At 49.6% G+C, this 24,936-nt stretch overlaps 1 protein-coding gene across 1 annotated transcript in view; it reads right to left on the minus strand.

Annotated features, from left to right (window-relative positions):
• Positions 1-6,948: 6,948 nt before the first annotated feature.
• The window catches only part of PPP2R1A (protein phosphatase 2 scaffold subunit Aalpha), a 29,521-nt gene continuing 11,533 nt past the window's right edge, over positions 6,949-24,936 (minus strand). The window contains exons 3-15 of the mRNA XM_036296079.1: positions 23,648-23,748; positions 19,000-19,232; positions 17,912-18,059; positions 17,642-17,797; positions 14,944-15,058; positions 14,767-14,837; positions 14,352-14,486; positions 12,186-12,359; positions 11,897-11,957; positions 10,812-10,966; positions 10,053-10,195; positions 7,561-7,652; positions 6,949-7,403 (exon numbers count right to left, since the gene is read on the minus strand). Coding sequence (XP_036151972.1) covers positions 7,387-7,403; positions 7,561-7,652; positions 10,053-10,195; positions 10,812-10,966; positions 11,897-11,957; positions 12,186-12,359; positions 14,352-14,486; positions 14,767-14,837; positions 14,944-15,058; positions 17,642-17,797; positions 17,912-18,059; positions 19,000-19,232; positions 23,648-23,748 — 1,601 coding nt within the window. The 3' untranslated portion in view covers positions 6,949-7,386. The remainder of the gene's footprint in view (positions 7,404-7,560; positions 7,653-10,052; positions 10,196-10,811; positions 10,967-11,896; positions 11,958-12,185; positions 12,360-14,351; positions 14,487-14,766; positions 14,838-14,943; positions 15,059-17,641; positions 17,798-17,911; positions 18,060-18,999; positions 19,233-23,647; positions 23,749-24,936) is intronic.

Raw genomic sequence — 24,936 nt, forward strand, 5'->3', positions numbered from 1 at the left:
GTTCTTAGGATTCCAATACAAACATTTGTATTAGGCAGAACCAGCCTTTACAAAAACAATGTCAAAAGACAGGTGGGGTAGGTTACAGTTCCCACTTTTATACCTCCCTAATCTCAGATGAATAAAAAAAAAAAACAAACCTGCAAACTGTTATACTTTTTTTGATTTCTCTTTGGGATTTATTTACAATCTATAATAAAAGCATAATATGCTAATTAGACCAGATGTCCTCTGGGACAAAGCCCAGAATGCAAGGGAGGGATCCAGGCAGCACCCCAGCTGCAAAGGCCTACTCTTGCACAAATTTCATGCATTGGGCCTCGAGTTGTTTAATAATGTTGTTACTAGACAGAAACCAGAATTGGGGCAAGTCTACCTCTGGCAGACTGTAGAATGTGGGTACTTGGCTTTGTGCAGGAAAGATGTCAGGAGTTCAGGTGATTTTGAGAGTGTTTATTAAAGCTGGGGACAGTGAAAACAAGGAAAAAGCAAGAGGAGAGACTAGGTGGGGCTGCTTTGGTTCTTCAGAAATATTCTAGGAAAGAAATGAGCCTAAGCAGGGCTGCTGTACTGGAAAGTCAGAGAAAATAGGGCCTTGGAGACAGTTTCAGGAGGTAAGGCTGGGATAAGCTGCCACTGCCCATTGCTCCCCTGGCCAAATATCTCATGGAGTCCCTTAGAGTTTAGGTGATGCATACCTGTAGGGGAAAAAGAGGTAGCAGGAAAAGGCAGGGGCATGATCTGGGGAGAGTGTGTTGTGTCCTTCATTTTGAGGGTTTTAAAGCCTGGGAGTTCTTAGGGAAGGATTTCAATAGTCTGTTCATCAGCTTTTCCAGGTGTTTTGGAGGGATGGGGCTTGGTGGTAGTTTCCATGGAGATGTATTCACATACCATAAATTTTGTAGTGCACAGTTCAGTGGCTTTTAGTATATTTACAAAGTTGTGCAAACATCTCCACCAATTCCAGGACATTTCATCACCCGATACCCATCAAGCAGTCTTACCATTGCCCTATCTCTCCCCAGCCACTAATCTAGTTTGTTTCTACAGATTTGCCTATTCTGGGCATGTCACATAAATGGAATCCTCTGTGTTGCTTTTTATGTCTGGCTTCTCAAGCATAATGTTTTCCAGGTACATCCATGTTGTAGCGTAGCATGTAACAATACTTCATTTTTATGATTAATATTCATTATATGGATACACTCTGTTTTATTTGTCCATTCATCAGTTGATAGATACTTGGCTATTATGGACAATGTTGTTATGAATATTTGCATACAAGTTCTTGTGTACCCATATGTTTTCAATTATTTTGGTTATAGATCTAGGAGTGGAATTGTTGGGCAAAATGGTAACTTAGTGGGACTCTCAGAATTTTTTCCAAAGTGAATACATCATTTTACATTCCCACCAGCAGTGTATGAGGGTTCCAGTATCTCCACATCCTCAACACTTATCTGCAATACAAATGATTTTTTTAAAAATGTATTTTATTGATTTTTTACAGAGAGGAAGGGAGAGAGAGATAGAGAGTTAGAAACATCGATCAGCCGCCTCCTGCACATCTCCTACTGGGGGTGTGCCCGCAACCCAGGCACATGCCCTTGACCGGAATCGAACCCGGGACCCTTCAGTCCGCAGGCCGATGCTCTATCCACTGAGCCAAACCGGTGTTGGCACAAATGATTTTTTTAAAAAATATATTTTATTGATTTTTTACAGAGAGGAATAGAGAGTTAGAAACATCAATGAAAGAGAAACATCGATCAGCTGCCTCCTGCACACCTCCTACTGGAGATGTGCCCGCAACCAAGGTACATGCCCTTGACCGGAATCGAACCTGGGACCTTTCAGTCCGCAGGCTGATGCTCTATCCACTGAGCCAAACCGGTTAGGGCCAAATGATTCTTGTATGTTGATTTTGTATCCTGCAAGCTTGCTGAACTTATTAGCTCAATTTCTTTAAAGTGGATTTCCTATATACATGATCATGTCATCTGCAGATTGTTTTATTTCTTCCTTTCCAATCTGCATACCTTTTCTTTATCTTGCCTAAATACGCTGGATAGAACTTCCAGTACAATGTTAAGTACAATTGGCAGGAGTCTTTGTTTTGTTCCTGATCTTAAGTGGAAAGCACCCAGTTTTTCACCATTAGATATGGTGTTAGCTATTGGTTTTCTGTAGATACCTTTTATCAGGTTAATAACGTCCCTTCTATTCCTAGTTTGTTGGGTGTATTTCTCACAAAAGGGTGTTAGATTTTGTCAAAATCCTTTCCTGCACCAGTTAAGATGGTTATTTGGGTTTTGTTTATTCTATGGATATGGGATATTAATTACATTGATTTTTCTTATGTTAAACCTAGAATGCTTGAAATAACTTTCCCTTGGTCATGATGTGTTCAGGAGATGATGGTCTGTAGACTTCTTTCATTTGGTGTCTTTGTCTGGTCTTAGTATTAGGGTAATGCTGGCCTTAAATGAGTTGGGAAGTATACCCTCCCCTTCTACTTCTTAGAAGAGTTTACTAAGAATTAGCATTCTTTAAATGTTCGGGCAGAATTCAGTGAAGCCATCTGGAGCTGGAATATTCTGTGTGAATGGCTTTCTGATTACTCATTCAATATATTCCATAATACATGACTATTTTTGTTGTCATTTATATTCCATATAAGAGGATTAAACTCTCAATAGCAGTCTAAGTCAGGTTTTGTCACTCTTATGAGCTCAGGTCTGATCAGGTTTGCCCCAATGACTCATAAAACTAGTGTGAATCAGTTGGTTGGAGCACTGTCCTGTATAGTGAAGGGTTTTCATATTCGATTCCTGGTCAGAGCACATACCTAGGTTGCTAGGTTGCAGGTTCAATCCCCAGGAGGGGCACGTATGGAAGGCAACCAATTGATGTTCTATCTCACATCAATGTTTCCCTCTCTCTCTCTCTCTCTCTCTCTCTCTCCTTTCCCTCTCTCTAAAATCATTAAACATATCCTTGGATGAGAATTGGAAAAAAATAAGCCTGCCAGGGATTTCTTTTTTTAAAATATATTTTATTGATTTTTTACAGAGAGGAAGGGAGAGAGATAGAGAGTTAGAAACATCGATCAGCTGACTCCTGCACACCTCCCACCAGGGATGTGCCTGCAACCAAGGTACATGCCCTTGACCAGAATCGAACCGGGGACCTTTCAGTCCGCAGGCCGACGCTCTATCTACTGAGCCAAACCGGTTACGGCTGCCAGGGATTTCTTCATTTTGCATCATGGCTAAGAGATCGGGACCTGTATTTCCTACCGTTAAGCTAGCCATGCCCTGCTTTTCCTCATTGCAGGTGGTCTGCAGGTGGTCTGCAGGTGAACGGTGACGCTGAGATGAGTTCGGCAAGCAGGACTGAGCTAAGAGAAGCAGAGGGCTACCGCTCGCTCAGGCGTGTAGCAAAACCTCCAAGGCTCTCATGGCTTTTATTTGGGAGTAAAGCAAGTAAACTATTAATTTCCTATATTATACAAAGTCCCTTTCAACCTGCAGCAGTGTACCCTCCCTAGCTTTCCATGCCCTCATGGACCCAAGGAAACTCTGCCTCGGAACAATAAATCTTGCGTGCAAGACTTTGTTCTGACGTGGCCCGCTTGCAGGCCCCCGCCTTTTCTTGGCAGAACGTCCTCTTCTAGTTAACTTCATTTCACTTGACCGGCTACACTCATCTAGCTTGGACTGCCAGCTTTGGCTGGGACCTAGGAGACTCTCAAGCTACCAAAGTATTTTTTTTCCTCTGGATTTGTGGGGTTCTCAACTGGTCAGTCTGTCAGAGCCCACACCACATATCCAAAACAGTCTGGGTCTATTCCACCATCTGGAAAACACAGCTGTACAGGGGACTAATTGGGGGGGGGGGGCGCGGGGGAGGGGCGGGCCTTGAAGTGGGGACTCTCTGCAGACAGGAGGGCCGAGAACAAGGCATGTGCTGAGGTTTCAAATGTTTTGGCAAGATGTGAGGACAGGTGCCCTGACCGGTTTGGCTCAGTGGATAGAGCGTCGGCCTGGGGACTGAAAGGTCCCGGGTTTGATTCCAGTCAAGGGCATGTACCTTGGCTGCAGGCACATCCCCAGTTGGGGGTGTGCAGGAGACAGCTGATTGATGTTTCTCTCTCATCTATGTTTCTAACTCTCTAGCCTTCTCCCTTCCTCTCCGTGGAAAATCAATAAAATGTATTTTAAAAAAAAAAAAAAGATCTGAGGACAGGAGGGGCAGGGCCTTCCTTCTTGTCACTCCTTGTGTAACTTCTTGCAGGTTTGGAACGGAGAAGTAATATGAAGTCTACCACTTTAATCTCTCCGTCCTCTTTCCTTGGCCACAGCCCCAGCTGCCTCCTTAGTCTTCTGGCTTTGTCTGACCCCTGAAGGGTCTGCCAAGTCTTACTGGACCCTTTCCATCAGAGCCAAGTTCAAGCTCTTCAGGCTCTTTGGGATCTGGACCCTACACCCTTCTCTGTGCTCACCTGTACCAGGCCATTTCTCACTAACCCCACTCTCTGAATTACTTGTGTCCCTGAAGAGTGGAGAGAGAAAGTTTTGCAGGCAGAGGTTCGTGTAACAACCAAAAGGTTGGAGATGTTGAAGCATGTGAACTTACAGGAACCAAGGATGTTTTCCAGGAAGGAGTTAAGTGGTGAGGGTGGGAAGACTTGAATTCTGGTTACCAAGGTAACTGCATCCTTCCTTTCACTCCCCAAATCCAGTTGTCACTGAATTTCAATCTGTCTCCTTGGGAATCTTTTCTTCTGTTTCCCTTTTTACCCACCACCTCCTTCTACGTCAGCGTACCTCCTCCAGCTCAAAACTTAGAGACCAGAATTCTCCCGGGCCTCTTGTCCTCAGGTCTTCCCTTTCAATTCTGACGCTGTCACTCCTTTGCCAAAACACCCGATGGCTGCTTCTGCCTTCCAGGATAAAGTTTAAATCTTCAGCTTGCTCCAGACTGCACTCCACTCTGAAATCAGCCTCATCTCCTTGTGCTGTTGATCCCTGAGCTTGTCAGCAGCAGAGCTAAGATGGAACTCTAAGCGCGTCACTGCACCACGTGTGGCAGACTGTTACATAGGCAGGCCCCACTGAACCCTGCCTGCAACTTTTCACATCTTGGTGGGCACCTCCACACTGACTCCGGGCCTGACCCTGGGGCTGGTTTTGGCTTGTGGTGCAAGCAGAGGTGTGAAAAGCACTTCCAGGAGGGACGTGTTCTCTGGGACACCGCTCTGAGGATATATGCTAGCAGATAAAGAGGTCCGGCCATCCTGGACAGGCTGCACGGGGAGAGATGCTGTACCAAGCCTCAGCTCAGGTGCCAGCCATGGGAGTGAAAATGGCATCTCAAACATTCCAGCCCCAGGCGACACCACCAGGAGCACAAGGACCTTCCAACTGAGCCACGCCCGGACTACAGAATTCAGTCACTAAGCTTTGAGGATGGATTGTTATGCAGTAAAATACAACTGGAACACCACGGATCATTCATTTGAATGTTCCTTCAACAATTACTGGTAGGTTACCTGCTAAGCTAGAACATTCACCATCATGCTGAAAGTGGTTGTGTTGTCCGCCACTTCCCAATCTCATGAATTCCTCACTCACTCAAGTCCTCCAAATACTTATATTCTAGGAAAGGTACATTTGTTTAAACACAATTAGTTTAAACCATGGGTCTTGCCCTTATGAAACTAACATAAAATAAGCCAATAATGGGAGGAATAGGGTTTCCTTCACCCTACATCCTGCAGGGCCAAATGGGGTCTAACAAACAATAGGGACTCAGTAATGAAAGGACTGCGCTGGTGAAATCACTTTGCCACCCAATATACCAATTTCCCCTTCACCCTGTTGAGCCAAAATTCACTCAAGTGTCACGTCCCTCTGAGAAACCTTACACACATCGCCATCCACTAAGTCTCTTGTTCCTCTCTCCAGGACTCTTTGGTCCCTGCATCAGTTAGAATTCAGGTGACCTGCAAGTGATGAAACCCCAAATGGACAGTCACTGAAATAGTTCAAGTCTCCCAGGTAACTGATACTGATGTGGGTGATAACAGCATCAGGGCCTAGACTCGTCCTACCTTGTTCTGCTGCCCTGCTTGGCCTATGCTCCTAAGATCAGTCCCTGGCCCAAGACGGCTGCTCCCACTCTGGCCATCTGGTCTACATTCCAGTGCACAGAGAGGAGGTAAGGAGGGGAGTGTATCTCCTCTCTCAGGAACACTTCCTAGAAGCTGCACATACCACTTGTATTGGCCAGAATTTAGTTACCATGCCACACCAAATTTCAAGAGGCCTGGGAAAATGCCAGAAATCCAGGCAGCCATCTCTATTAGTAAAGAAATGGGAGAATGGATATTGAGGGACAACTGATTCTGTCTTGCCACAGTACCCTTCGCGTTCCGTTGCAGCCCCAATTATCCTGAGACCTTCCCAGGCGCAGGGCCCAGCTCACAGGAGGTTCGCTGGCAGGTTATAGCTCCCCCGACTGCCTGCTTCTCTGTGCCCTGCACTGTTACCCACTTGGCACGCATTAACTCATTTGGTCTTCACAACCGGCCCTAGATTATAGTTATCTCCATTTTACAAAGTACAAAACTAAGTTCAGAGAGACTGGGTAACCTACTCACGGTTACGCAGCTATTAATTGAAAGAACTTGGGATTTAGACCCAGGCAGTCTGGTTCCAAGGCACCTGCTCTTAACCACCACATACTCCGCCAAAGTCTGCGATACCTAACTGACCACAGGACTCTGCTGGCCAGCAACACCTCGTGGACCCTCTAGTCCACGGCCAGCTGCACTCCCCACAGAAACCCCATGTCCAGTAATTAGGACTTTCCCGGAGGGAAGGGAAGAGACCAGGCCCTGACATGGAGCCCCCCGCACCCCCATGTTAGTGACTAAGACCAGAGGACCAGCTATTTCTGTATCTTTATTTCTCTGTGAAAAGGGAAAAAGAAAGGAATAAAATAAAAACGGCACAGTTGACACAAATAACCACTGGAGGGGAGGAAGGAAGGTGGAGAAGTAGACTGGGCAGGGGGTCCCTATGACAGCAGCAGGAACCAGTGACCTGGGATGCTCACCTCTCTTCCTCCGAGGAGGGAGTGGCTGCCCCTTCCTCCCAGGGTTGCTGCCCTGTCCCACCTTGTGCTCCCCCAGCTCCTCGGGAGGTGGACAGTGAGAAGTCGGATTCCCAGGCTGGGGAGAGGAGGAACCGTGCTGGGTTAGGGGCCTGGGGTTAGACCATGCACAGGGAGTGACAGCCAGAGGCCCCCCACTGGCTCCCAAGGAAGGAACTTGGTGGAGGGGGTGGACACCAGAGGCCGGCGTTGGCTCCTCTTCCAGCATCAGGCGAGAGACAGAACTGGGGAAATAGGAAAAGGCGGGAGTCAGAACCACAATAAGCCCCCTGCCCACAAGTGCTCCTGCATCTCCCCCTGCCAGGAGCCGCTGCCCCCAGGCCTAGGTGCTTCCCTGTACACGACCCTCCCACTGGGATCCCCAAGTCCTCAAAGCCTTACCACTCAGGGCCTCCTGGGCAAAGTACTTGACGTCCACATCCTGGTCCTGGGTCAGCTTCTCTAGTATGGGCTTGACCTCACTCTGCAGCGTGCTGGAAGGACAGGGGGGACACATGGGAACGGGTGAGCCAGGCAGGGAGGGGGCACAAGGGGGGCAGAGGCCCAGGCAAGAGGTGCCCACAAACACAGGCAAACATGGGAATTAAGAAGTCTTTAGGGCCCAGAACAGGCACAGGGTGGTCAGACAGTCTGGGCAAGTGGGACAGAGGATCACAGAACCCACAAGGCTCTGGGGGTTGAGAGATGGGTGTCCTTCATTTATTTAACCTATGTACTGAGACCTACTAGGGATGAGATGTGAGCAGAGGTAAATCCAACACTCTTGACGCTTGCCCAGGAGGGGGACACAGCCAACTGATGATAAGGAACAGTGGAAGGGCCAGGCCCTCAAGGGAAGCACTTGGCCCTCCAGGAGCCCAGGGGAGGCATCTGCTCTGCTGTGAGGGGCCCGGGGAATCCGTCGGCACTGAGAGTCCACCTTGGTGGGAAATAAAGGTAGACTTCAGACGGGCACTAAAGGTGTGAGGTTTTGTCCTGGAGCAAATGCAGAGAAAGACACTGGAGAGGCAGGCATCGTGTGTGTCCCCTCTGAGGTGACAACTCCTCTCCTCTGCCACATATTCTCACTGCTGGCACCGAGATCTGTTTTATCTATGGTGAACTTGATATAAAGGGAATTGTAGGATACATTTTCTTGGGTCTGGCTTCTCACTCAACAAAATGGCGTGAGTCGTGAGAGTCTGCTACGTTGTCAAGTATAGCAGGAGTTTCTTTTCATTGCTGAATAGTCTTCCTCGTGTGAATAAAGAACAATTCGCCCACTGTACTGTTGATGAGCAGCAACAGGAGTAAAGCTACCACAAATACACCTCTGTTCGAAATAAACATGGAGTGGACGTGCCAGCTCCTAGGGGTGAACCTTCACTAGAATCCACCAATTTTCAGAGATTGTTCCCATTTACAGCCCCGCCTGCAATGCAGAAGAGAACCGCAGCCCATCTACCAACACCAATGACTCTGAGCTTGTTAAAGCTTAGCCATTCGGGGGTGGGTTTTCCTTTGCATTTTCCTGATGGCCTGTGATGTTGAGCATCTGCTCTTATGCGCACTGGCTGTTTGGAGTTCTCTTTTTATAAGACCTGCTCAAGTTCTTTTCTGCCCATCTCTTTCTTGAGTTTTCTTTGTCATGTTGAGTTGCAGAACAGGATAAAGTGTCCTGTCAGAAATATGTAGTACAAATACATTCTCCTAGTCAGTGGCTTGCTATCTTACTCTCACAATATCCTCTCAATGAAATTCCTTTTTTACTGAAGGCCAATTATTAATGTGTTTTTTTTGGTGAGCTATTTAAAAAATACGTGCCTACTGTAAGTCTTGAAAATATTTCCTGACACTTTCTCCTAGGATCTTTATCATTATTATTTTAATATTTTTATTGATTTTAGAGAGAAAGGGAGAGGGAGAGAGAGAGAAATTTTGATGAACATTGATCACTACTTCCTACACACTCCTCCTGGGGACTGGGCCTACAAGCTGGGGATCTGGAAATTGAACCAGCGACCTCTTGGTGCATGGGTAAATGCTCAACCACTGAGCCACACCAGGTGGGCAGATCTTTCTTTTTTTTAACTTTCTGGTTCTGATCTGTTATCTCTCCTTTTTTTTTTTTTTAATCCTCACCCAAGGATATTTTTCCATTGATTTTGAGAGAGTGGAAGAGAGAAGGAAAGGCAGAGAGAAATATCAATATGAGAGAAGCACATTAATTGGTCGCCTCCTGCAGAAGCTCCAACCAGGGCCCGGGCCTGGGAGAAGCCTGCAGCCGAGGTACATGACCTTGACCAGAATCAAACCTGGGACCCTTCGGTCTGCAGGCAGACGCTCTATCCACTGAGCCAAACTGGCTAGGGCGCTAATTTTTTATGCCCTCAAGTGGGAGGTTTTTTTTTTTTTTAAATATACTTTATTGATTTTTTACAGAGAGGAAGGGAGAGAGAGAGTTAGAAACATCGATGAGAGAGAAACATTGATCAGCTGCCTCCTGCATATCTCCTACCGGGGATATGCCCGCAACCCAGGTACATGCCCTTGACCGGAATCGAACCTGGGACCTTTCAGTCCGCAGGCCAACGCTCTATCCACTGAGCCAAACCGGTTTCGGCATCAAGTGGGAGGTTTTTGCCCCCCACGTGCATACCAAACTGACCCAGCCATCTATGGAGAACACCTGTTTCCCCCCTAAACTGCAGTGACAAGACAGACACACAGGTCTTTTCCTGTGCCCTTGAACCTATCCCCTGGCTTTTTGAATATTCTGCCAACACCTCACTTTTTCATTACAGCAGTGTCACAGTGAGTCAGTGGTTGAGGGTCAACAATGAAGATGACCGGAACTTGTGCTGCTGGAGTGTAAGGGTCGGTCCAGGCCTCACCTGTTGTCCAGGATGGGCCCTATCTTCTGCAGGGACTTGGCCACGTTGAAGCGGACATTGGCGACAGGGTCCCCAGCCATCCGCAGCACTGTGGGCAGCATGTGCTTGGTGGTGATGTCCTGCCCACAGACCTCAGACAGCACCTGGGGGTCAGTGAGTAGCAGAGGGGTGATTATCCAAAGTTCATGGCTAACTTTCATTTCCTCCTTCCTCTGACCAGGCCACCTTGGTGACCACCAGGCCTGAGGGTAAAGCTGAACAACATGGGGACTCTAAGCCCAGTTACCCACTCTGGGGACAGTTTTTCTCCTGAAGCCCCCATGTCCCCTAACACCCTCCTAACACCACTGTCTCCCTGCCCTGGAAACTCTCAGGCGAGGTGTCCCGGACCATCTCGCATCCTCAGACTTCCCTTCATCCTCTGGGAATGGGCCTTGATTACTAACCCCCGGATCCCTTCCTTAGTTCAGGGGTCTCCAAGGTGAGGCATGAATAGAAATGATCTGAACACATAGTTATAATAGCTTTTAAATGTTATCCTTTCATTTCTAGCTACGTGTATGGTTTACTGATATGACTAGAAAGGGGCACTTGCTCTGTACAACATAACTGTTCTGAGCCTTTTGCGTGTACAGCCGGGTTGTCGGCACAGCCTGATGAGTAAGGTACCGGGTGTCTCCCTTGAGGACCCTCCGTCCTCCCTCTCCCAGATACATCTGGTTCCCAGGGGCAGGCCGGTGGGCAGGTGGGAGTGCTCACATTGATACAGAAGAGTGTGGTCATGCGGTGCAGGTAGTTGGGATCCCCAGACATGGCCAAGACCTTAGGGATGATCGTGGCATGGGCCCACTCCTTCCCGAACTTCTCCACCAGCTTCTTCAGGTTGCTGGTGGCCGCCTCGCGGATGGCATAGACTGCAGGAGGGCGAGAGGGAGAGGGCAGGCTTCAGGCGGTGAAGGACTGATGCAGGTAACAGCCATGCTCACTATTGCCACCTGAGCAGCCCCTAGGGCTCAGGCTGCAGGGGACCCAATAGCTCCAAGAGGATGAAAGGGCTCAGTATGGGCTAAATGTGGGCTTTGCTTTGCCTGCAGTGCCTCTCAACAGCCCCCAGACACAGGTTCCATTATTGGCCTCATTTTACAGATGGGCCAATGGGCTGCAAGAAGTGATGTACCCATTCCCGACCGGTGTGACTCAGTGCTTGAGCACTGACCCATGAACCAGGAGGTCATGGTTTGATTCCTGGTCAGGCACATGCCTGGGCTACAGGCTTGATCCCCAGTAGGGGGCCCGAGGTAGGCAGCCAATTGGTGATTCTCTATCATCATTGATATTTCTCTCTCTATATCCCTCTCCCTTCCTATTTCTGAAATCAATAAAAACATATTAAAAACAAAAAGAATTGCTGAGCCCAGGCAAAGGATTTAAACACGTAGTACTTGGAATGGTGGCTGATACAGACAAACTTTTATTTTCACCAGTCTTAGTGAGAACAATGAGCAATGCCCTAAACCACTGGATGAGAAGTCCCTGGTCTCACAGAAGGAACGTGGTAGGTGACTTGCTTAAGCTTCAAAAGCCAGGAGGTGAAAGTCAAACCCAGGGCTGTATGCTCGGTGGCCCTGGGACTTCCCACTACACCAGACAGCCCCTAGGAAATGTGCTATGTCCCCCTCGCACCCTTCACTTCTCCAGGATTCTAAAAAGCAAGGGAATTGGTCCACCACTGAGGAGCCTCTGATGACGGGAGAGTGACTCCAGCCTCCCACGGCCTGCACCGGCCCCAGCCAATCTGCCACCATCTGGAGCCCCACCCTCCTCCAGCCACTGGAGCTACTCACCGTGATCCACGAGCCAGGCCATGCACAAGGAGTTGAGTTTCTCATCAAAAAACTCCACCCCCTGCAGGAGAAAAGGAGGTAAGGGATGGAGGGAAGACTGGGTAGTTTCCAGCAAACCCCCAAGGAACTATCCCCACCCCCAGACAGCTTCACCTGAGGGGCTCCTTTCCCTTCTCTTCCTCATCCCATTCTATTCCTCCCACTCCCCACAGTCCTCACAGCCTGCAGTTTCCGGTCACAGCGAGTCACACAGCACCGGCACTAAAGCCTGGCCCCGCCGCTCACTCACCAGCTGTCCAGCCAGCAGGGGCATGTACTCAATGATGGCCAGCCGCACCCGCCACTTGGCATCCTCAGCCAGTTCCACGATGGCGGGGAGCAGGGACTGGGACAGCTGCCGGATGCCGATCACCTCGTTCACGCAGTCCAGGTTGGAAATGATGTTCAGCCGCACCTCTGGACACTGAGGAGGGGACAGGAGGGGTCTGAGGGAATGCACTGCGCATGGTGAGCCAGGACAGCGGGAAAATGCTGAACTGCACCAACTCTGTATGACAGACATCTCCTGAGGACCCATGACTGCCCAGGCCAGCTCTGGGCCCTGGGGACACATTAAAAGCACATGAGAAGCAAGCAACGAGGATTAGGTGAAAGCAGCTTTTCCTTTTTAAAAAATTAATTATTTTTTTCAAAGCAGCTTTTCAAATCTCAGAATAGCAGCACAAGAAATGTTCAGACAGCCCAGCTGGCTTGGCTCAGTGGTTGAGCATCGACCTATGAACCGGGAGGTCATGGTTCAATTCTTGGTCAGGGCACATGCCTGGGTTGCGGGCTCGACCCCCAGTATGGGGTGTGCAGGAGATAGCCAGCCGATCAATGATTCTCTCTCATCATTGATGTTTTTATCTGTCCCTCTCCCTTTCTCTGTCTGAAATCAATAAAAACATTTTTTAAAAAATGTTCAGACAGTTTGAAGGATTTGTAGGAAATCATAATGCAAAAATATGAAACCCTGGAAAAAATAGATATGCAATAACGCCCCCTCTGCTGTTTGCTAGCTAGGAGCACTTTGGCACTTTGACTTAACCTTTCTGGATATCGACCTGTGATATGGAAACATTGAATAGGGGGAGGCTATTCTAGTGCCTCCACAGTGTCTGGTCCACAAAGGGCTTGACACGTGGGGGCTTATCATGACCATTTCTTTTTTTTCTTAATACATTTTTATTGATTTCAGAGAGGAGGGGAGGGAGACAAAGAGATAGAAACACCAAGGATAAGAGAGAATCATTGATTGGCTGCCTCCTACACACCAGTAGGGGATCAAGCCCGCTATCCAAGCATATGCCCTGAACAGAAATTGAACCATGATCTCCTGGTTCACAAGTTAATGATTAACCAATGAGCCACACCAGCCTGGCTATCATGACCATTTCTATTACTTTTATTGTCTCTGCTAGCCTTTGAGCTCCATAAGGAACATGTCTCATTCATCCTCCTCTCTCCAGTACCCAACATAGTCTCTGGCCCATAGCAGGTGTCCAATACATTTCTGCTGAAAGAATGAATAATGGAATAACGAAATATTTTTGAACTCCTGTGGTCTACCAGTATTATGAGCACTGATTTATAATACATATATATACAGACCCCCACCTATGTTTCATAAAGTATGTGAAGCAACTTATAAGAAAAGGCACATAGCCTGGCACATTCCCAAGGACTGGCCTGCTGAAGGTCTCTAAGGATCAAACTGTCTTAGTGTCTATCCCAGCCGTGGGCAAACTACGGCCCGCGGGCCGGATCCGGCCTGTTTGAAATGAATAAAACTATTGAAATAAAAGACTGTACCCTTTTATGTAATGATGTTTACTTTGAATTTATATTAGTTCACACAAACACTCCATCCATGCTTTTGTTCCGGCCCTCCGGTCCAGTTTAAGAACCCATTGTGGCCCTCGAGTCAAAAAGTTTGCCCACCCCTGAAGCCAGTGTAGCTTAGTGGTTGAGCACCAAGAAGTCACGGGTTCAATTCCCAATCAGGGCATGTGCCAGGACTGTAGGCTCCATCACCAGCAGGGGGTGTGCAGGAGGCAGCTGATCAATGTTTCTCTCTCATCAATGTTTCTATCTCTCTCTCCCTTTCCCTTTCCCTCTCTAAAAAATAAAAGCATTAAAAAATAAAAATAAAAACATATTTTAAAAAAAGTATTACTATTTTTTTGGTGCTCTCAATGCCCAGGAAAAGGACGAGCCCAGAGTAAGGGCATGAAAGATAACTGCCTAATAAATGGACAAATGACTGCACAGCCCATCATGGCCAGAAACATTCAACTCATCAGAGATCTGGTGTCTGTTGAGATTCTAGGAGATTCCTGGCCAATCTGGGAAAACAGCTGACTCCCTGGTCACCTCTGCAAACCCACAAGTTCCAGAGCCTGTCTGGTGCCCTCACCTCATCCTTCAGCTGAGCCAGGAAGAGGGGCAGGAGGTGCTCGATGGTGTTGTCTTTGCCCAGGATGGGAGAGAGGCCCATGATGACTGAGGCCAGGGCCGATTTGACGTGTTGGTTGGCATCTGACACCAGCTCCTGGGAGGGAGAAGGAAGGGACAGCCACGGGGTTAGTGGCCAAGTAACTCCAAATCCTACAAAGCCTGAACGCAGCCTCCTTCCCCCTTGTCACTCTGGAGCGGGGGACAGCTCAGGCTTCCAGGGGAATTATTTTGCCTCCCCTCGGGGTCTCCAAGTACTTCAAACCCTAGGTGGCCCAGTCCAGAGGGCTGGGAACTCAGTTTGCATCTGGCTGTCCCTAAAGCCCCACCCCCACCCCTTCTTTTTGGTAAGCTCTGTCTGCTCTATTCCCCGTTACCTTGATGCAGGGCAAGATCTGGGTCATGATCACATTCTCCCGACAGTCAGCTGAGAGATTTTCACAGAATTCTGTGGACGGGGGAGGGAGAAAGGGGAGGTGAGACCTATGTCCTGGTTTTACCTCCAGCACCATGGACACCCACCCACTTGCTGTGTTCTGGTCGCCAGCACCAACCTTTGACCTTGTGGGAGGCTGCGGCCCTCACCTCGGCCTCACAGTCTTTCATCAGGTTCTGGAAGGCAGGGACCAAGTCTGTCTTGGTGATCTCCGGCCCCACGGCTTTCTGGAGCTGCAGGAAGGGAAGGTGGGGCAAAGTGAGAAGGCTTGACAAGTGCTCTGGACAAATGAGACCAAAATCAAAGTTAAAGGCAGCAGAACTAGGGGCAAGAATATGATTCTTAGAGTCACTGCCAAGTTCTAATCCCCGCACCACTGGGTGACCACGGGCAAATTTCTGAGCCTTTGAGCTGTGGTTTCCTCAATGGGGGGGGAGTCAGGCTGGGTAGGGCAGTGGTCACCAACTGTCTGGCTCAAATTCTTACTCTTACTTAACAACTGTGTGCACTTGAACAAGTTACTTTGTATCTCAAAAGCAAAATGAAGACCACAAGGGTACCTACTGCATGGTAGTAGCAATCCATGTGAAAAAATAATAAAAGGGACCTCCATACTGCTCAGGCAACTTGGGTTGGGTTTCTGTTACTTAATCCAAAATATTCTGAGGCTATAGCAGCTCTCGCTGTTTATGTATTTTTTTAAAAGTATGTTTTTATTGGTTTTAGAGGGAGAGAGAGAAACATTGATGAGAACCATCAATCCACGCCCCCCTCCTGGGAATGGAGCCTTCAATCCAGGCATGTATCCTGACTTGCAATTGAATCAGCGACCTCTCAGTGAGATGATACCCAACCAAGAAACACTGGCGAAGGCCTCTTTCTTTTTTTCTTTTTTTTTTTTTTTCTCTTTCTTTTTTTCAAGATTCGTTACCAGTGGCACGTTTGTAATTACGGGGGAAGAAGGCATACTGGGCCCTGCCTGTCCCCCAGCACCAGGGTTCTTCTGCAAAGCTAGGTCTTGAAGACCTGGAAGAAATCAGGGTGATTCGAGGCTCAGAAGGGAACAAACAAGTGAAGGCCTTGAAGGCCCCAATGCTACCCTTGTATTCACATAATGGACATTTACTGAGTGTCTATTGTGTGCCCTGCTCTCACAAAGCTGAGCTTTTATCTAACCCCAGTGTGGACCATCGTGCTGTCCAGTAGCCAAGGTACAGAAGGAGCCTCTTCCACAGTGGTGCTGTGGCTCCCAGCAGCCACAATCCCACAGCCATGCTGTGCTAACATTTTCACAGGGAAAACCGGCAGTCCTGGGAAAGATCCTCAGGCTCCGAGTCCTCCCAGCAAACACCAGGGGAAATACTTACAGGAAGAGGGAGACACAGGGCAGAGGCACCGAGGCCTCTCTGCTCGGATGTGCCCATCTCTCCAGTTTTCTCCCTGAAGGGCCTCCCCTAAAGCTGGCCCTGATGGTTCCTGGTGCATTTGCTCTGGCCTCCACAGGCCCTTTGCATTTGCCGCCCTTCCGTCTCAGCTCTCACCCACTCATGTTCTAGAACCAGCTGTGGCACCACCTCCTCTCCTCAGCACCCACCCCCCACATTCCTGTTGGCCCGACACCTGTGACACGTGACTATGAAATTCAACTGGACCTTCCCCTTCAGACTGCCTGCTCCTTGGTGGATGGGCATGTGCTTGAGTCACGGATCCCTAGTGCCCGACACTGTTGGTGACTCAGCAAATTCAGGTCCCGTGGGAAGAGCACTGTCCTGGGAGTCAGAGGCGTGGGATCTTGTCCCTGTTCTGTTTGCCTGGTGGTGTCACTCTGACCAGTCAAGCTGTTGGGCGGTATGATGAGCTAACCCGTGCCCCCGACCAAGATTCACATGTTGATATCTTAACCCTCCAGGACCTCAGAATGTGAATGTATTTGAAGAGTAAGTTAAAGTGCAGTGAGGTCAATAGGATGGGCTCTACTCCAAAATGACTAGAGTCCTTACAAGAAGGGGAGATTAGGTCACAGACATGCACAGAGGGACGACCATGTGAGGACACAGGAGGAAATGGCCATCTGCAGCCAAGGAGAGAAATCTCAGAGAACTACCCGGCTGACGCCTTGACTTCAGAACTGTAGCCTCCTGAACTGTGAGGAAACAGAACACTCAGCATGTGGTGCTTTGTTTTGTTTTGAAACTTTTATTCACTGTTTTATTTTTCATTTTTGAGCTCATCTTTTTTTTTTTTTAATATGTTTTTATTGATTTCAGAGAGGAAGGGAGAGGGAGAGAGACATAGAAACATCAATGATGAGAGAGAATTACTGATTGACTGCCTCCTGCATGCCCCCTACTGGGAATCTAGTCTGCAACCTGGGCATGTGCCCTTGACCAGAATCAAACCTGGGACCCTTCAGTCTGCAGGCTGATGCTCTATCCACTGAGCCAAACTGGCCAGGGCAGTGTGTGGTGCTTTGTGATGGAAGCCCCAGCAAACTCATTCAGGCTATGTCATCCCTTTTGTCCAAGGAGAGAAAGTTGGATCAAGTCAGGAATGGACACGTGCTACCCTTCTCTGCTCCTAGGGCCTCTTTCCCACAGAACCTGACCCTCAGAGCCCTTCTCCCCATGGCGCTTCCAGCTGCCACTATCAACCAACCAGGTTGGCACATGAAGTGAGGTCCAATAAGATGATCACAGCTCCCACAGCTCAAACACCCCATGATTCCACTGCAATAAAAGAAAACCCAACTCCTGTACATGCCCCAGCCCTTAGCCTCCGAGAGCCTGTTTCCTACGTGTCAACAGTCCCTCACCTACCTCTGTGAACTTGTCAGCCACCATGTATCGGACGCGCCACGACTTGTCCTCAGCAGCCTGGCGCAGGGTGGGCATCACCAGGGCCTCCAGGTCCTCCTGGGGCAGGAGCTGGGCGATGTTCACACATGCCTCCACGGCCAGCAGCCGCACCGAGTCCTGGAGAGAGGATAGGGGCGGGGAGAGGGCAGCAGAGGCCCCGTTAGCACTGGATTCACCTCCTGCTGCAGGGTCTGCCAGAGGGAGCAGGGAGGGGCCGGGAGCAGAACCCACCTGCTCGTCAGAGGCCAGGTTGGAGAACATGGGGATGATCTCACTCTTGACGTTGTCCAGCTCCAGCACCTTGGCGAACTCCCCCAGCTTGGAGGCTGCGGCCCGCCGCACCATGGGGGTGTCATCTGAGCACAGGTTCCGGAAGTACCTGGGGGTCGGGATGGGATGGGGCTCAGGAGGAGTCCCTGAGACCTCAGGCAGCAGGCAGCATGGCAGAGGAGCCAGCAGACTGCAGCCACGCAGGTCCTGGCTTTGCCTGGTGACCTTGGGCAAGTGATGATGCCTCTCTGTGTCTTCCCTGCCCTGTACAAGGAGCTGACAGTGAAGGGCACTGTGGGGTTTAAATGAGTTCCCCTGTGTGAGCACGTGGCAGCCTATCTGTCTGCACATAAATCTGTAGAGGACGGTAGGTGCCGGTTATATTACGACCACATAAAACTGTGCAGCTGAGATGCTGGTCTGGGCCACTCAAAGGTTTTACTTTCCAGCAGTGACTGCTCCTCTTGGAGGCGAAGGGGGCGGAACACACATCTCTAAGCACATGTGGGCAGCTGTCCACCAATACTCTGGGTAAGTAAGGGCTCAGGGCCTGGGCTTGCTGCTCAAAAAGTGTGTGGGGAATGGTGGGTGGACAGAAGTTCAGAGGGAGGGGCAAGTTCTCGTCCAATTAAAACCATGTTCATTCATTCTTCCCAAAGGCAAGTCCCTCCCTGCAAGGAATTTCCTGGGGCATCAGGACCAGCGGTGGAGAGTAGAGGAGGCTGCCAAGGGTCTGGACCGGGGCAGGCCTCAGATAGCATCACGGGTCACTTGTCCATGTTTTTATATGCCAGATTCTGCTGAGCACTTTATATGCGGTAATCCTTTCCTTGCAAGAAGCAAGGGGAGGAAGGAACTGTCATTATCTATATTTCCTAATTGAGCAAGAGGTAGTGCCCTTGGTGAACAGCTTCTCCGAGGGGGGGAAGACAAGGGCTGGGAGAGCTCAGGGGTGTTTGGGACTTGGGAGGCCTCAAGGGGCTGGGGCTTGAGAGAAGCGGACCAGGCGGAGGGGAGGCTGAGCTTCAGGGGCCACAGCTGGGACTCACTGTCGAAGTTCTGCCTTGACGGCGCTGGACACACGGGGGTAGCAGACGGAGAAGAGGCCGCAGGCCGAGGTGCGGGAGGTGAACCAGTCGCCACCCGCCAGCCGCTTCACCAGCGGCACGAAGTGGGCCTCCAGGTCGGAGGGCGAGTGCTCGTGCGAGATGGCCCGCAAGGACTCCACTGCCTTGTCCCGCACCACCGTCTCCTCCACTGTGGCCAGCGACTCCAGGGGTGGCTGTGGCACAGAACACGAGGTCACGAGATGCTCCCTTCCCACCACCCCCAGCCCTGGAGCCCCCACCCTGAGCCCCTCTGTGGGTTCATTTCTAACCAGAAACCTGTGATCACCCCATCCCAGCCTTTATGCAGACCTCATTTAGGGGTCCTTCAGGGAGCTTCAGTGGGGTGGTCCATGAACCTCAAAACTGCACACCACTTTCTGAGGAGAGGGCCACCACTGCCACTAGCGCCTCAGAGTGCAACAATCCTCGTGACAGTGACGGGAACTCTACACACTAGGTGACCCAAGGAGGCCACCGTCACCAGCTCGGGGGAGGAGGGTGGTTCTAACACACTGACTCCTGGGAGCAGGTCCTGTTTCTGTCTTCATTTGAAAGAGGGACCTGAGCTGACAGCCCAGTAAGAGCCTCTCACCCAGGCTACCTGCTGCAGGGCCTGGGGGGTTGAAAAGCACAGCTGTGGTCTCTGACAGGCGACTGCATTAGGAGCTCATGTTAGTGGGGGACCTGGGGCTGTGACTGTTCACTGGTTTGTCAGGGTGAGGCCTGGAGGGACACCTGATTGCTCACCTTTGTGTACCCAGAGCCCAGCAGAGCTCCTAGCACAGGGCAGGAACTCAGTACAGTGGGGCTTTGACTTATGAGTTTAATTCGTTCCGTGACGGAGCTCATAACTCAAATTACTCGTATGTCAAATCAAAAAGTGAACGAATGAGACACGTGATGCTGGGCTGATGTTGTGGCGTTCACTGTGATGTTCGCTGCGCCCACTAGCGGTGGGGTATCTGAAGCTGGCTCGTAACCCGAATTTTAACTCGCAACTCAAAGCAAAAAATCGGCCGAGAGACGGCTCGTATCTCGAAAAACTCGTTAGTCGGGACACTCGTAAGTCAAGGCCCCACTGTAATCAGTAATGAAGGAGACTCAATCTATATTCTTTTGTTCAAATAAAGGCTTGGAGGTTTGTAGTCTGAAGACCAGTGTGGCCTTACAGGTATAAGGCGGCAGAAAGAGCCCTGGCTGGTAGCTCAGTGGTTAGAGCAATGGCCCATGTGGTCCCCTGTCTGGGATCTGGGTTGCAGGTTTAAAGTGGGGGATCTTGCGGGAGGCAGCCAATCAATGTATCTCTCTCAAATGGATGTTTCTCCTTCTCCCCTCTTCCCCACCCCCCCACCTCTCTCTAGAAATCAATGGAAGAGAATATCCCCCAGTGAGGATTAAAGAAAAAAAAAGAAGAAGGTAGGAAGAAATCACAAAGGATAATACTGCCAGGGCCCAGACAGGTAAGAGAATGAGGCACTGAACACAGGTGACAGATGGGGCGACAGAGAGAGCAGACCGTGGCATGTAGCCCAGGGAGGACAGCTGCTTCCCAGCTCATCATTGTCACCACAGGGGGGACACAGCTTTACCCACTGGCCACTGGTTTTCCAAAAGTGGCCAAAAGGGCAAGGTTTTAAGTGTGAAAAAAATTTCATCTAACACGTGCTACAACATGGATGGGTCTTGAAGACACTATCCTAAATGAAATCAGCGAGTAGAAGACGACCAGGTATTGTAGGATTCCTGTAGACCCAGAGGGTAGAGTGGTGGTTTCTGAGTGCAGGGGTGTGGAGAGGGGACTGGGGGACAGGGGTCCTGGGGGGTTACTGATTAATGAGTACTGAGTTTCAGTTTGGGAAGGCGATCTGGAGACGGATGGGGGTGATGGCTGCCTACAATGTGCATGCACACAGCACTGTACACTTAAAAATGGTTAAAATTGTAAAAATTCATGCATATTTTACCACAATAAAACATTTGAAAAATAATCAAAGTTTTTGAAAATCTCATTTACAGAAGGTTGGCAATGATTCAAGAGGAAAACCTAATGCTGTGCTGGCCTGGGGACCCCCAGTGTGAGGCCTTTGTCGTAGGTCCTGCTCTCTCACAGGCTGGATTCAGGGCCGGCTCACGCCAAGGTGCGAAGATGAGGTGGGAGGGTGATGTCACTGGGCTACTGCAGGGACTGGCACACAGATGGCACCCAGTCAGTGTTTACCGAGTGACTGAAGTGATCTGTCCTTATAACAGAGGCCTGGGGACCGAAGCTGGGTGTCATGGATTTATGCCCCCGTGGGTGACTACAGGGACAGGTTCTTACAGAGCTGTGCCCGGACCACCCACAGTGGGGGCACCCAGGAGGCCTCCCCCAGCGCACACCTGAGGAATCACTCCAGGGCGGGGTCTAGGAAGGTGCAAGATCAGCAAACGCCAAGTGATGCTTTGGCACAATGAAGACCCAGTGCCATGGGGCCTGGCTGTAAACAACAGAGGGTGAGGTTCTCAAACTGAGACCAAGCCTGGGAGGGAGGGGCGAGGCCTGAACCTCCTAAAATCATCTGTTGTCTCCTGAGAGGGTCCAGACTCTCAAAGGGATCCACCATTCCAACAAGGTTAGGAGCTGCTGACAACAGAAACAATCCTGGCGCTGCAGCTGCATGAGTCCCTGTGAAATTACTTCCCTTTCACCACTGTGAGACCGCGGGCGAGTGGGGCCTGACGCCACTCTGGGTTCCCACTGCCTTGCTCATGTGTGTGGAATGAACAAATTGCACAATAGCCATTTCTCCTTTTTTCATAACTTGTCAAAATCCAGGTTAATGCCTCCTCCTCCTCCAAGAGGCCTTCCCTGACCACTCCTCCATCCATCTAAACTGGGTTAGGTGCCTCCTCTGGATTCTAAGGGCTCCAGCTTCCCTCTTTCTCAGCTCTGAGCAGCCTGTAAAGCAACCAGGCCCTCTGAGAATAGTACAAAGGAGAGGTCATGGTTAAGAGGCAAGGGCAATTCACTCAAATCAGTCTATGCCTCAGTTTCTCATCTGTGAACTGGATGGAGCATGTCCCATCACTGTGAGAAGTGATGGGTCACTGTGCCTCAGGCACTTGGAACAATAATCACGGGCATTGAGTGAGCGTCAGCCACTCTGACCCGACTCCCTCTAGGCTCCCGGAGGGCCTCAGAATGTCTGTGCTGGACAGTCCCAGAGATCACATGTGACTGATCCCCAGAAGGAAGCATGTGATGACTGGGGTTCACCTCACTGAGACTGCTCTGTGGGAAGACCCTGACCTGGCTGGGGAAGGACCCCGGGTTCCAGTGCTGGCTCCCAGAAAGCCTGAGTCCCTCCCCTATCTGGAGCCCTGGTGATCTCAGCAGTGTTCTCTGCTCAAGTCCTCTGAGAAGCTGCTGAAAGCTATGCATTCTCTCCTCAGAAAAACTGACGAAGGCCAGGGCTGCAGAGAGCTTCATGGCGTTCAAGGGCCACCCCCTTTCAGGCTGGTCCTCGGACCGCCCATTCCTCATGGCAGCCCTGTTCTATGTAAAATGCAAACAATCCCATTCACATATAATTTTCTGTGTACACACAGATGAAAGCTCAGATACCAGCACTGAAGGGCAATCATCACACCTCCTGACTTAATGCTGTTTGGGAAAAAACAACCTATCACATTTGCTGAAATCCAACATACCAACAATTTTAAGAAGCACGTTATGTTATACACCACTAAAAGGAAGGCTGCTGACAGTAAGTAAGACACCATCAAGTGCAGAGGACTAGTATGAAATACGTGTTTAGAAACAATGAAATATGTGTTTAGAAGCAATGAAATACGTGTTTCGAAGCAATGAAATACGTGTTTCAAAGCAATGAAATACAGAATTACTGGGAGGAACGCCATGGCCCAGGGGTCTGAGGAACAGAGAGAAACCAAGGGCCTGGGCCACCTCTGAGGTGTTTTCTTCCCAGATCACAGACTGGAGTACCTTCCAGAGGCCAATGGGGGTCCTCCCTTCTCTTCTCCCAAATAGCAGTCAATGTTAGTATCTGACCCTTCTCTATGTCCCTGGCCACCACCAAGCACAGGGTCAGACTGGCAGGCAGTGGGGTAGGGGCCTGGGGGAGACTCAAATGGACATACCTGGAATCCCACCTCTGCCATGTACTAGCCGTGCGACTTTGCACAAGACGCCCAACCTCTGGGCTCATCTATAAAAAGGAAACTCTCCCTATCCCAAAGGGTGGACATGACCACATAACACATGGCATCATGACAATGGCAGCTAACACCTGTTAGTAGTACTACGTGCCTAGTACTGTGCTAAGGCTCAATTATAAAGATAGGTGTTAATGACTTCCATTTAGAAATAAGCAAAGGATAGCACAGAGAGGTCAAGTAATTTTTAAAAGTCACACAGTAAATCAGTGGTAGAAGCTAGCCTGACTCCTAACCCAAAGCCCCAACTTGTTGGATTAAATTAAATGCCCAAAGCCCATCTACTGTGAGATGACTCCCAATCACCTCCTATATTCTCCCCTCCCTGAACCCCAAGGGGAAGGCAAGAGCACTTCCCCGCCTCCAGACTCACCAGCAGGCAGTGCACATACTCCGGGCCTCCAACCAGTGTGGTGAAGGTTCCCAGCTGTTCCGCCAGGGCCAAGAGGACCTCATCCTCATCGTAGATGGTGTCTGTGGGACCAAAAGAGACTCTGTTCCAGTCCCATCCGAACTCTGACTCCAGCCCCTTAAGAAGCCAAACTGGGAACATGCAGCCTCATGCTGCTTCTCAAACTATAGGCACTCACTGCCCCCACCTCCACCTGGGCTGGCACGGGATCAAGGCACAGGCCTGGGTTGGATGACAGGGCACATGCCCGGGTTGCGGGCTTGATCCCCAATGGAGGGCATGCAGGAGGCAGCCATTGATGATTCTCATCATTGATGTTTACCTCCCTCTCCCTTCCTCTCTGAAATCAATAAAAATATATTTTTTAAATAAAGTCTTATAAAAAGAAAATGCTCTGTCCGGATGCTAAACCTGAAAGCCATTCTCTTCCAGCTCCACCCTATCTTCCCTGAGGTGGGAACTGCTGCATCCTTAGCATCTATGCTAGCATCTTAACTTCCTGAGGTTAAGCCAGGCCTATGGCAATCCAGCCAGACTACATTTCCCAGGCTCCCCTGCAGGTGGCATGGACACGTAACTATACTCTGGACAATGGGGTGGGAGTGGAAGTGGTGGGTTCCAGCTCTGGGTCACCTCTTTACCACAACCCTCTCATGGTGTCATCATTGCCCCCATCTTGTGGGGCTCCTCCTCTTTTCTGTACTTGAAATGTTAGGCCTAAAGGCAGATGTCAAGCTACTCTCCTCTGTCTCAGGGAACCTGCATTCCTAGGTCTTTGCAACAAAACCAGGGAGTGCTTTCAGGGCAAACCTGGGATTTCTGAGCATATTTTCACTAGTGTTACAGGAGTCCGAGTCTTTAAGTGACAGGTTACTGTGCAGCTCCATGACAAACTCGCATGTGACTTGACTCTCCGTGCAATCAACCCATGTCTCACAAATTAAGGCCAAAATTTACCAACACTGGTCTCTTTAACACAGCGGGGACATTAGGTGGTAATTTCCCCCTCATAATGTCGATTCTGAACGTTCTGTAGGTGGAAGCTCAGGGCTTTTACCTTTTCTGTCTGAAACAGTATGAGCTTTTCCGAAAGACAGTGTATCTGCCATTTACTATTTTGAACATTTGGCAATCTTTTGAAGCCCAAAGTAAAGAAAATCTGATGTCATTTGGGATTACAGCAGCCCAAAGAAACCTTTCTCTTAAATTATGTGACTCTACAATATAATAAAGATAACACATACATTAAA

The sequence above is a fragment of the Myotis myotis genome, unplaced genomic scaffold (genome assembly GCF_014108235.1).
Source record: "Myotis myotis isolate mMyoMyo1 unplaced genomic scaffold, mMyoMyo1.p scaffold_m19_p_28, whole genome shotgun sequence".
Classification (NCBI taxonomy): domain Eukaryota; kingdom Metazoa; phylum Chordata; class Mammalia; order Chiroptera; family Vespertilionidae; genus Myotis; species Myotis myotis.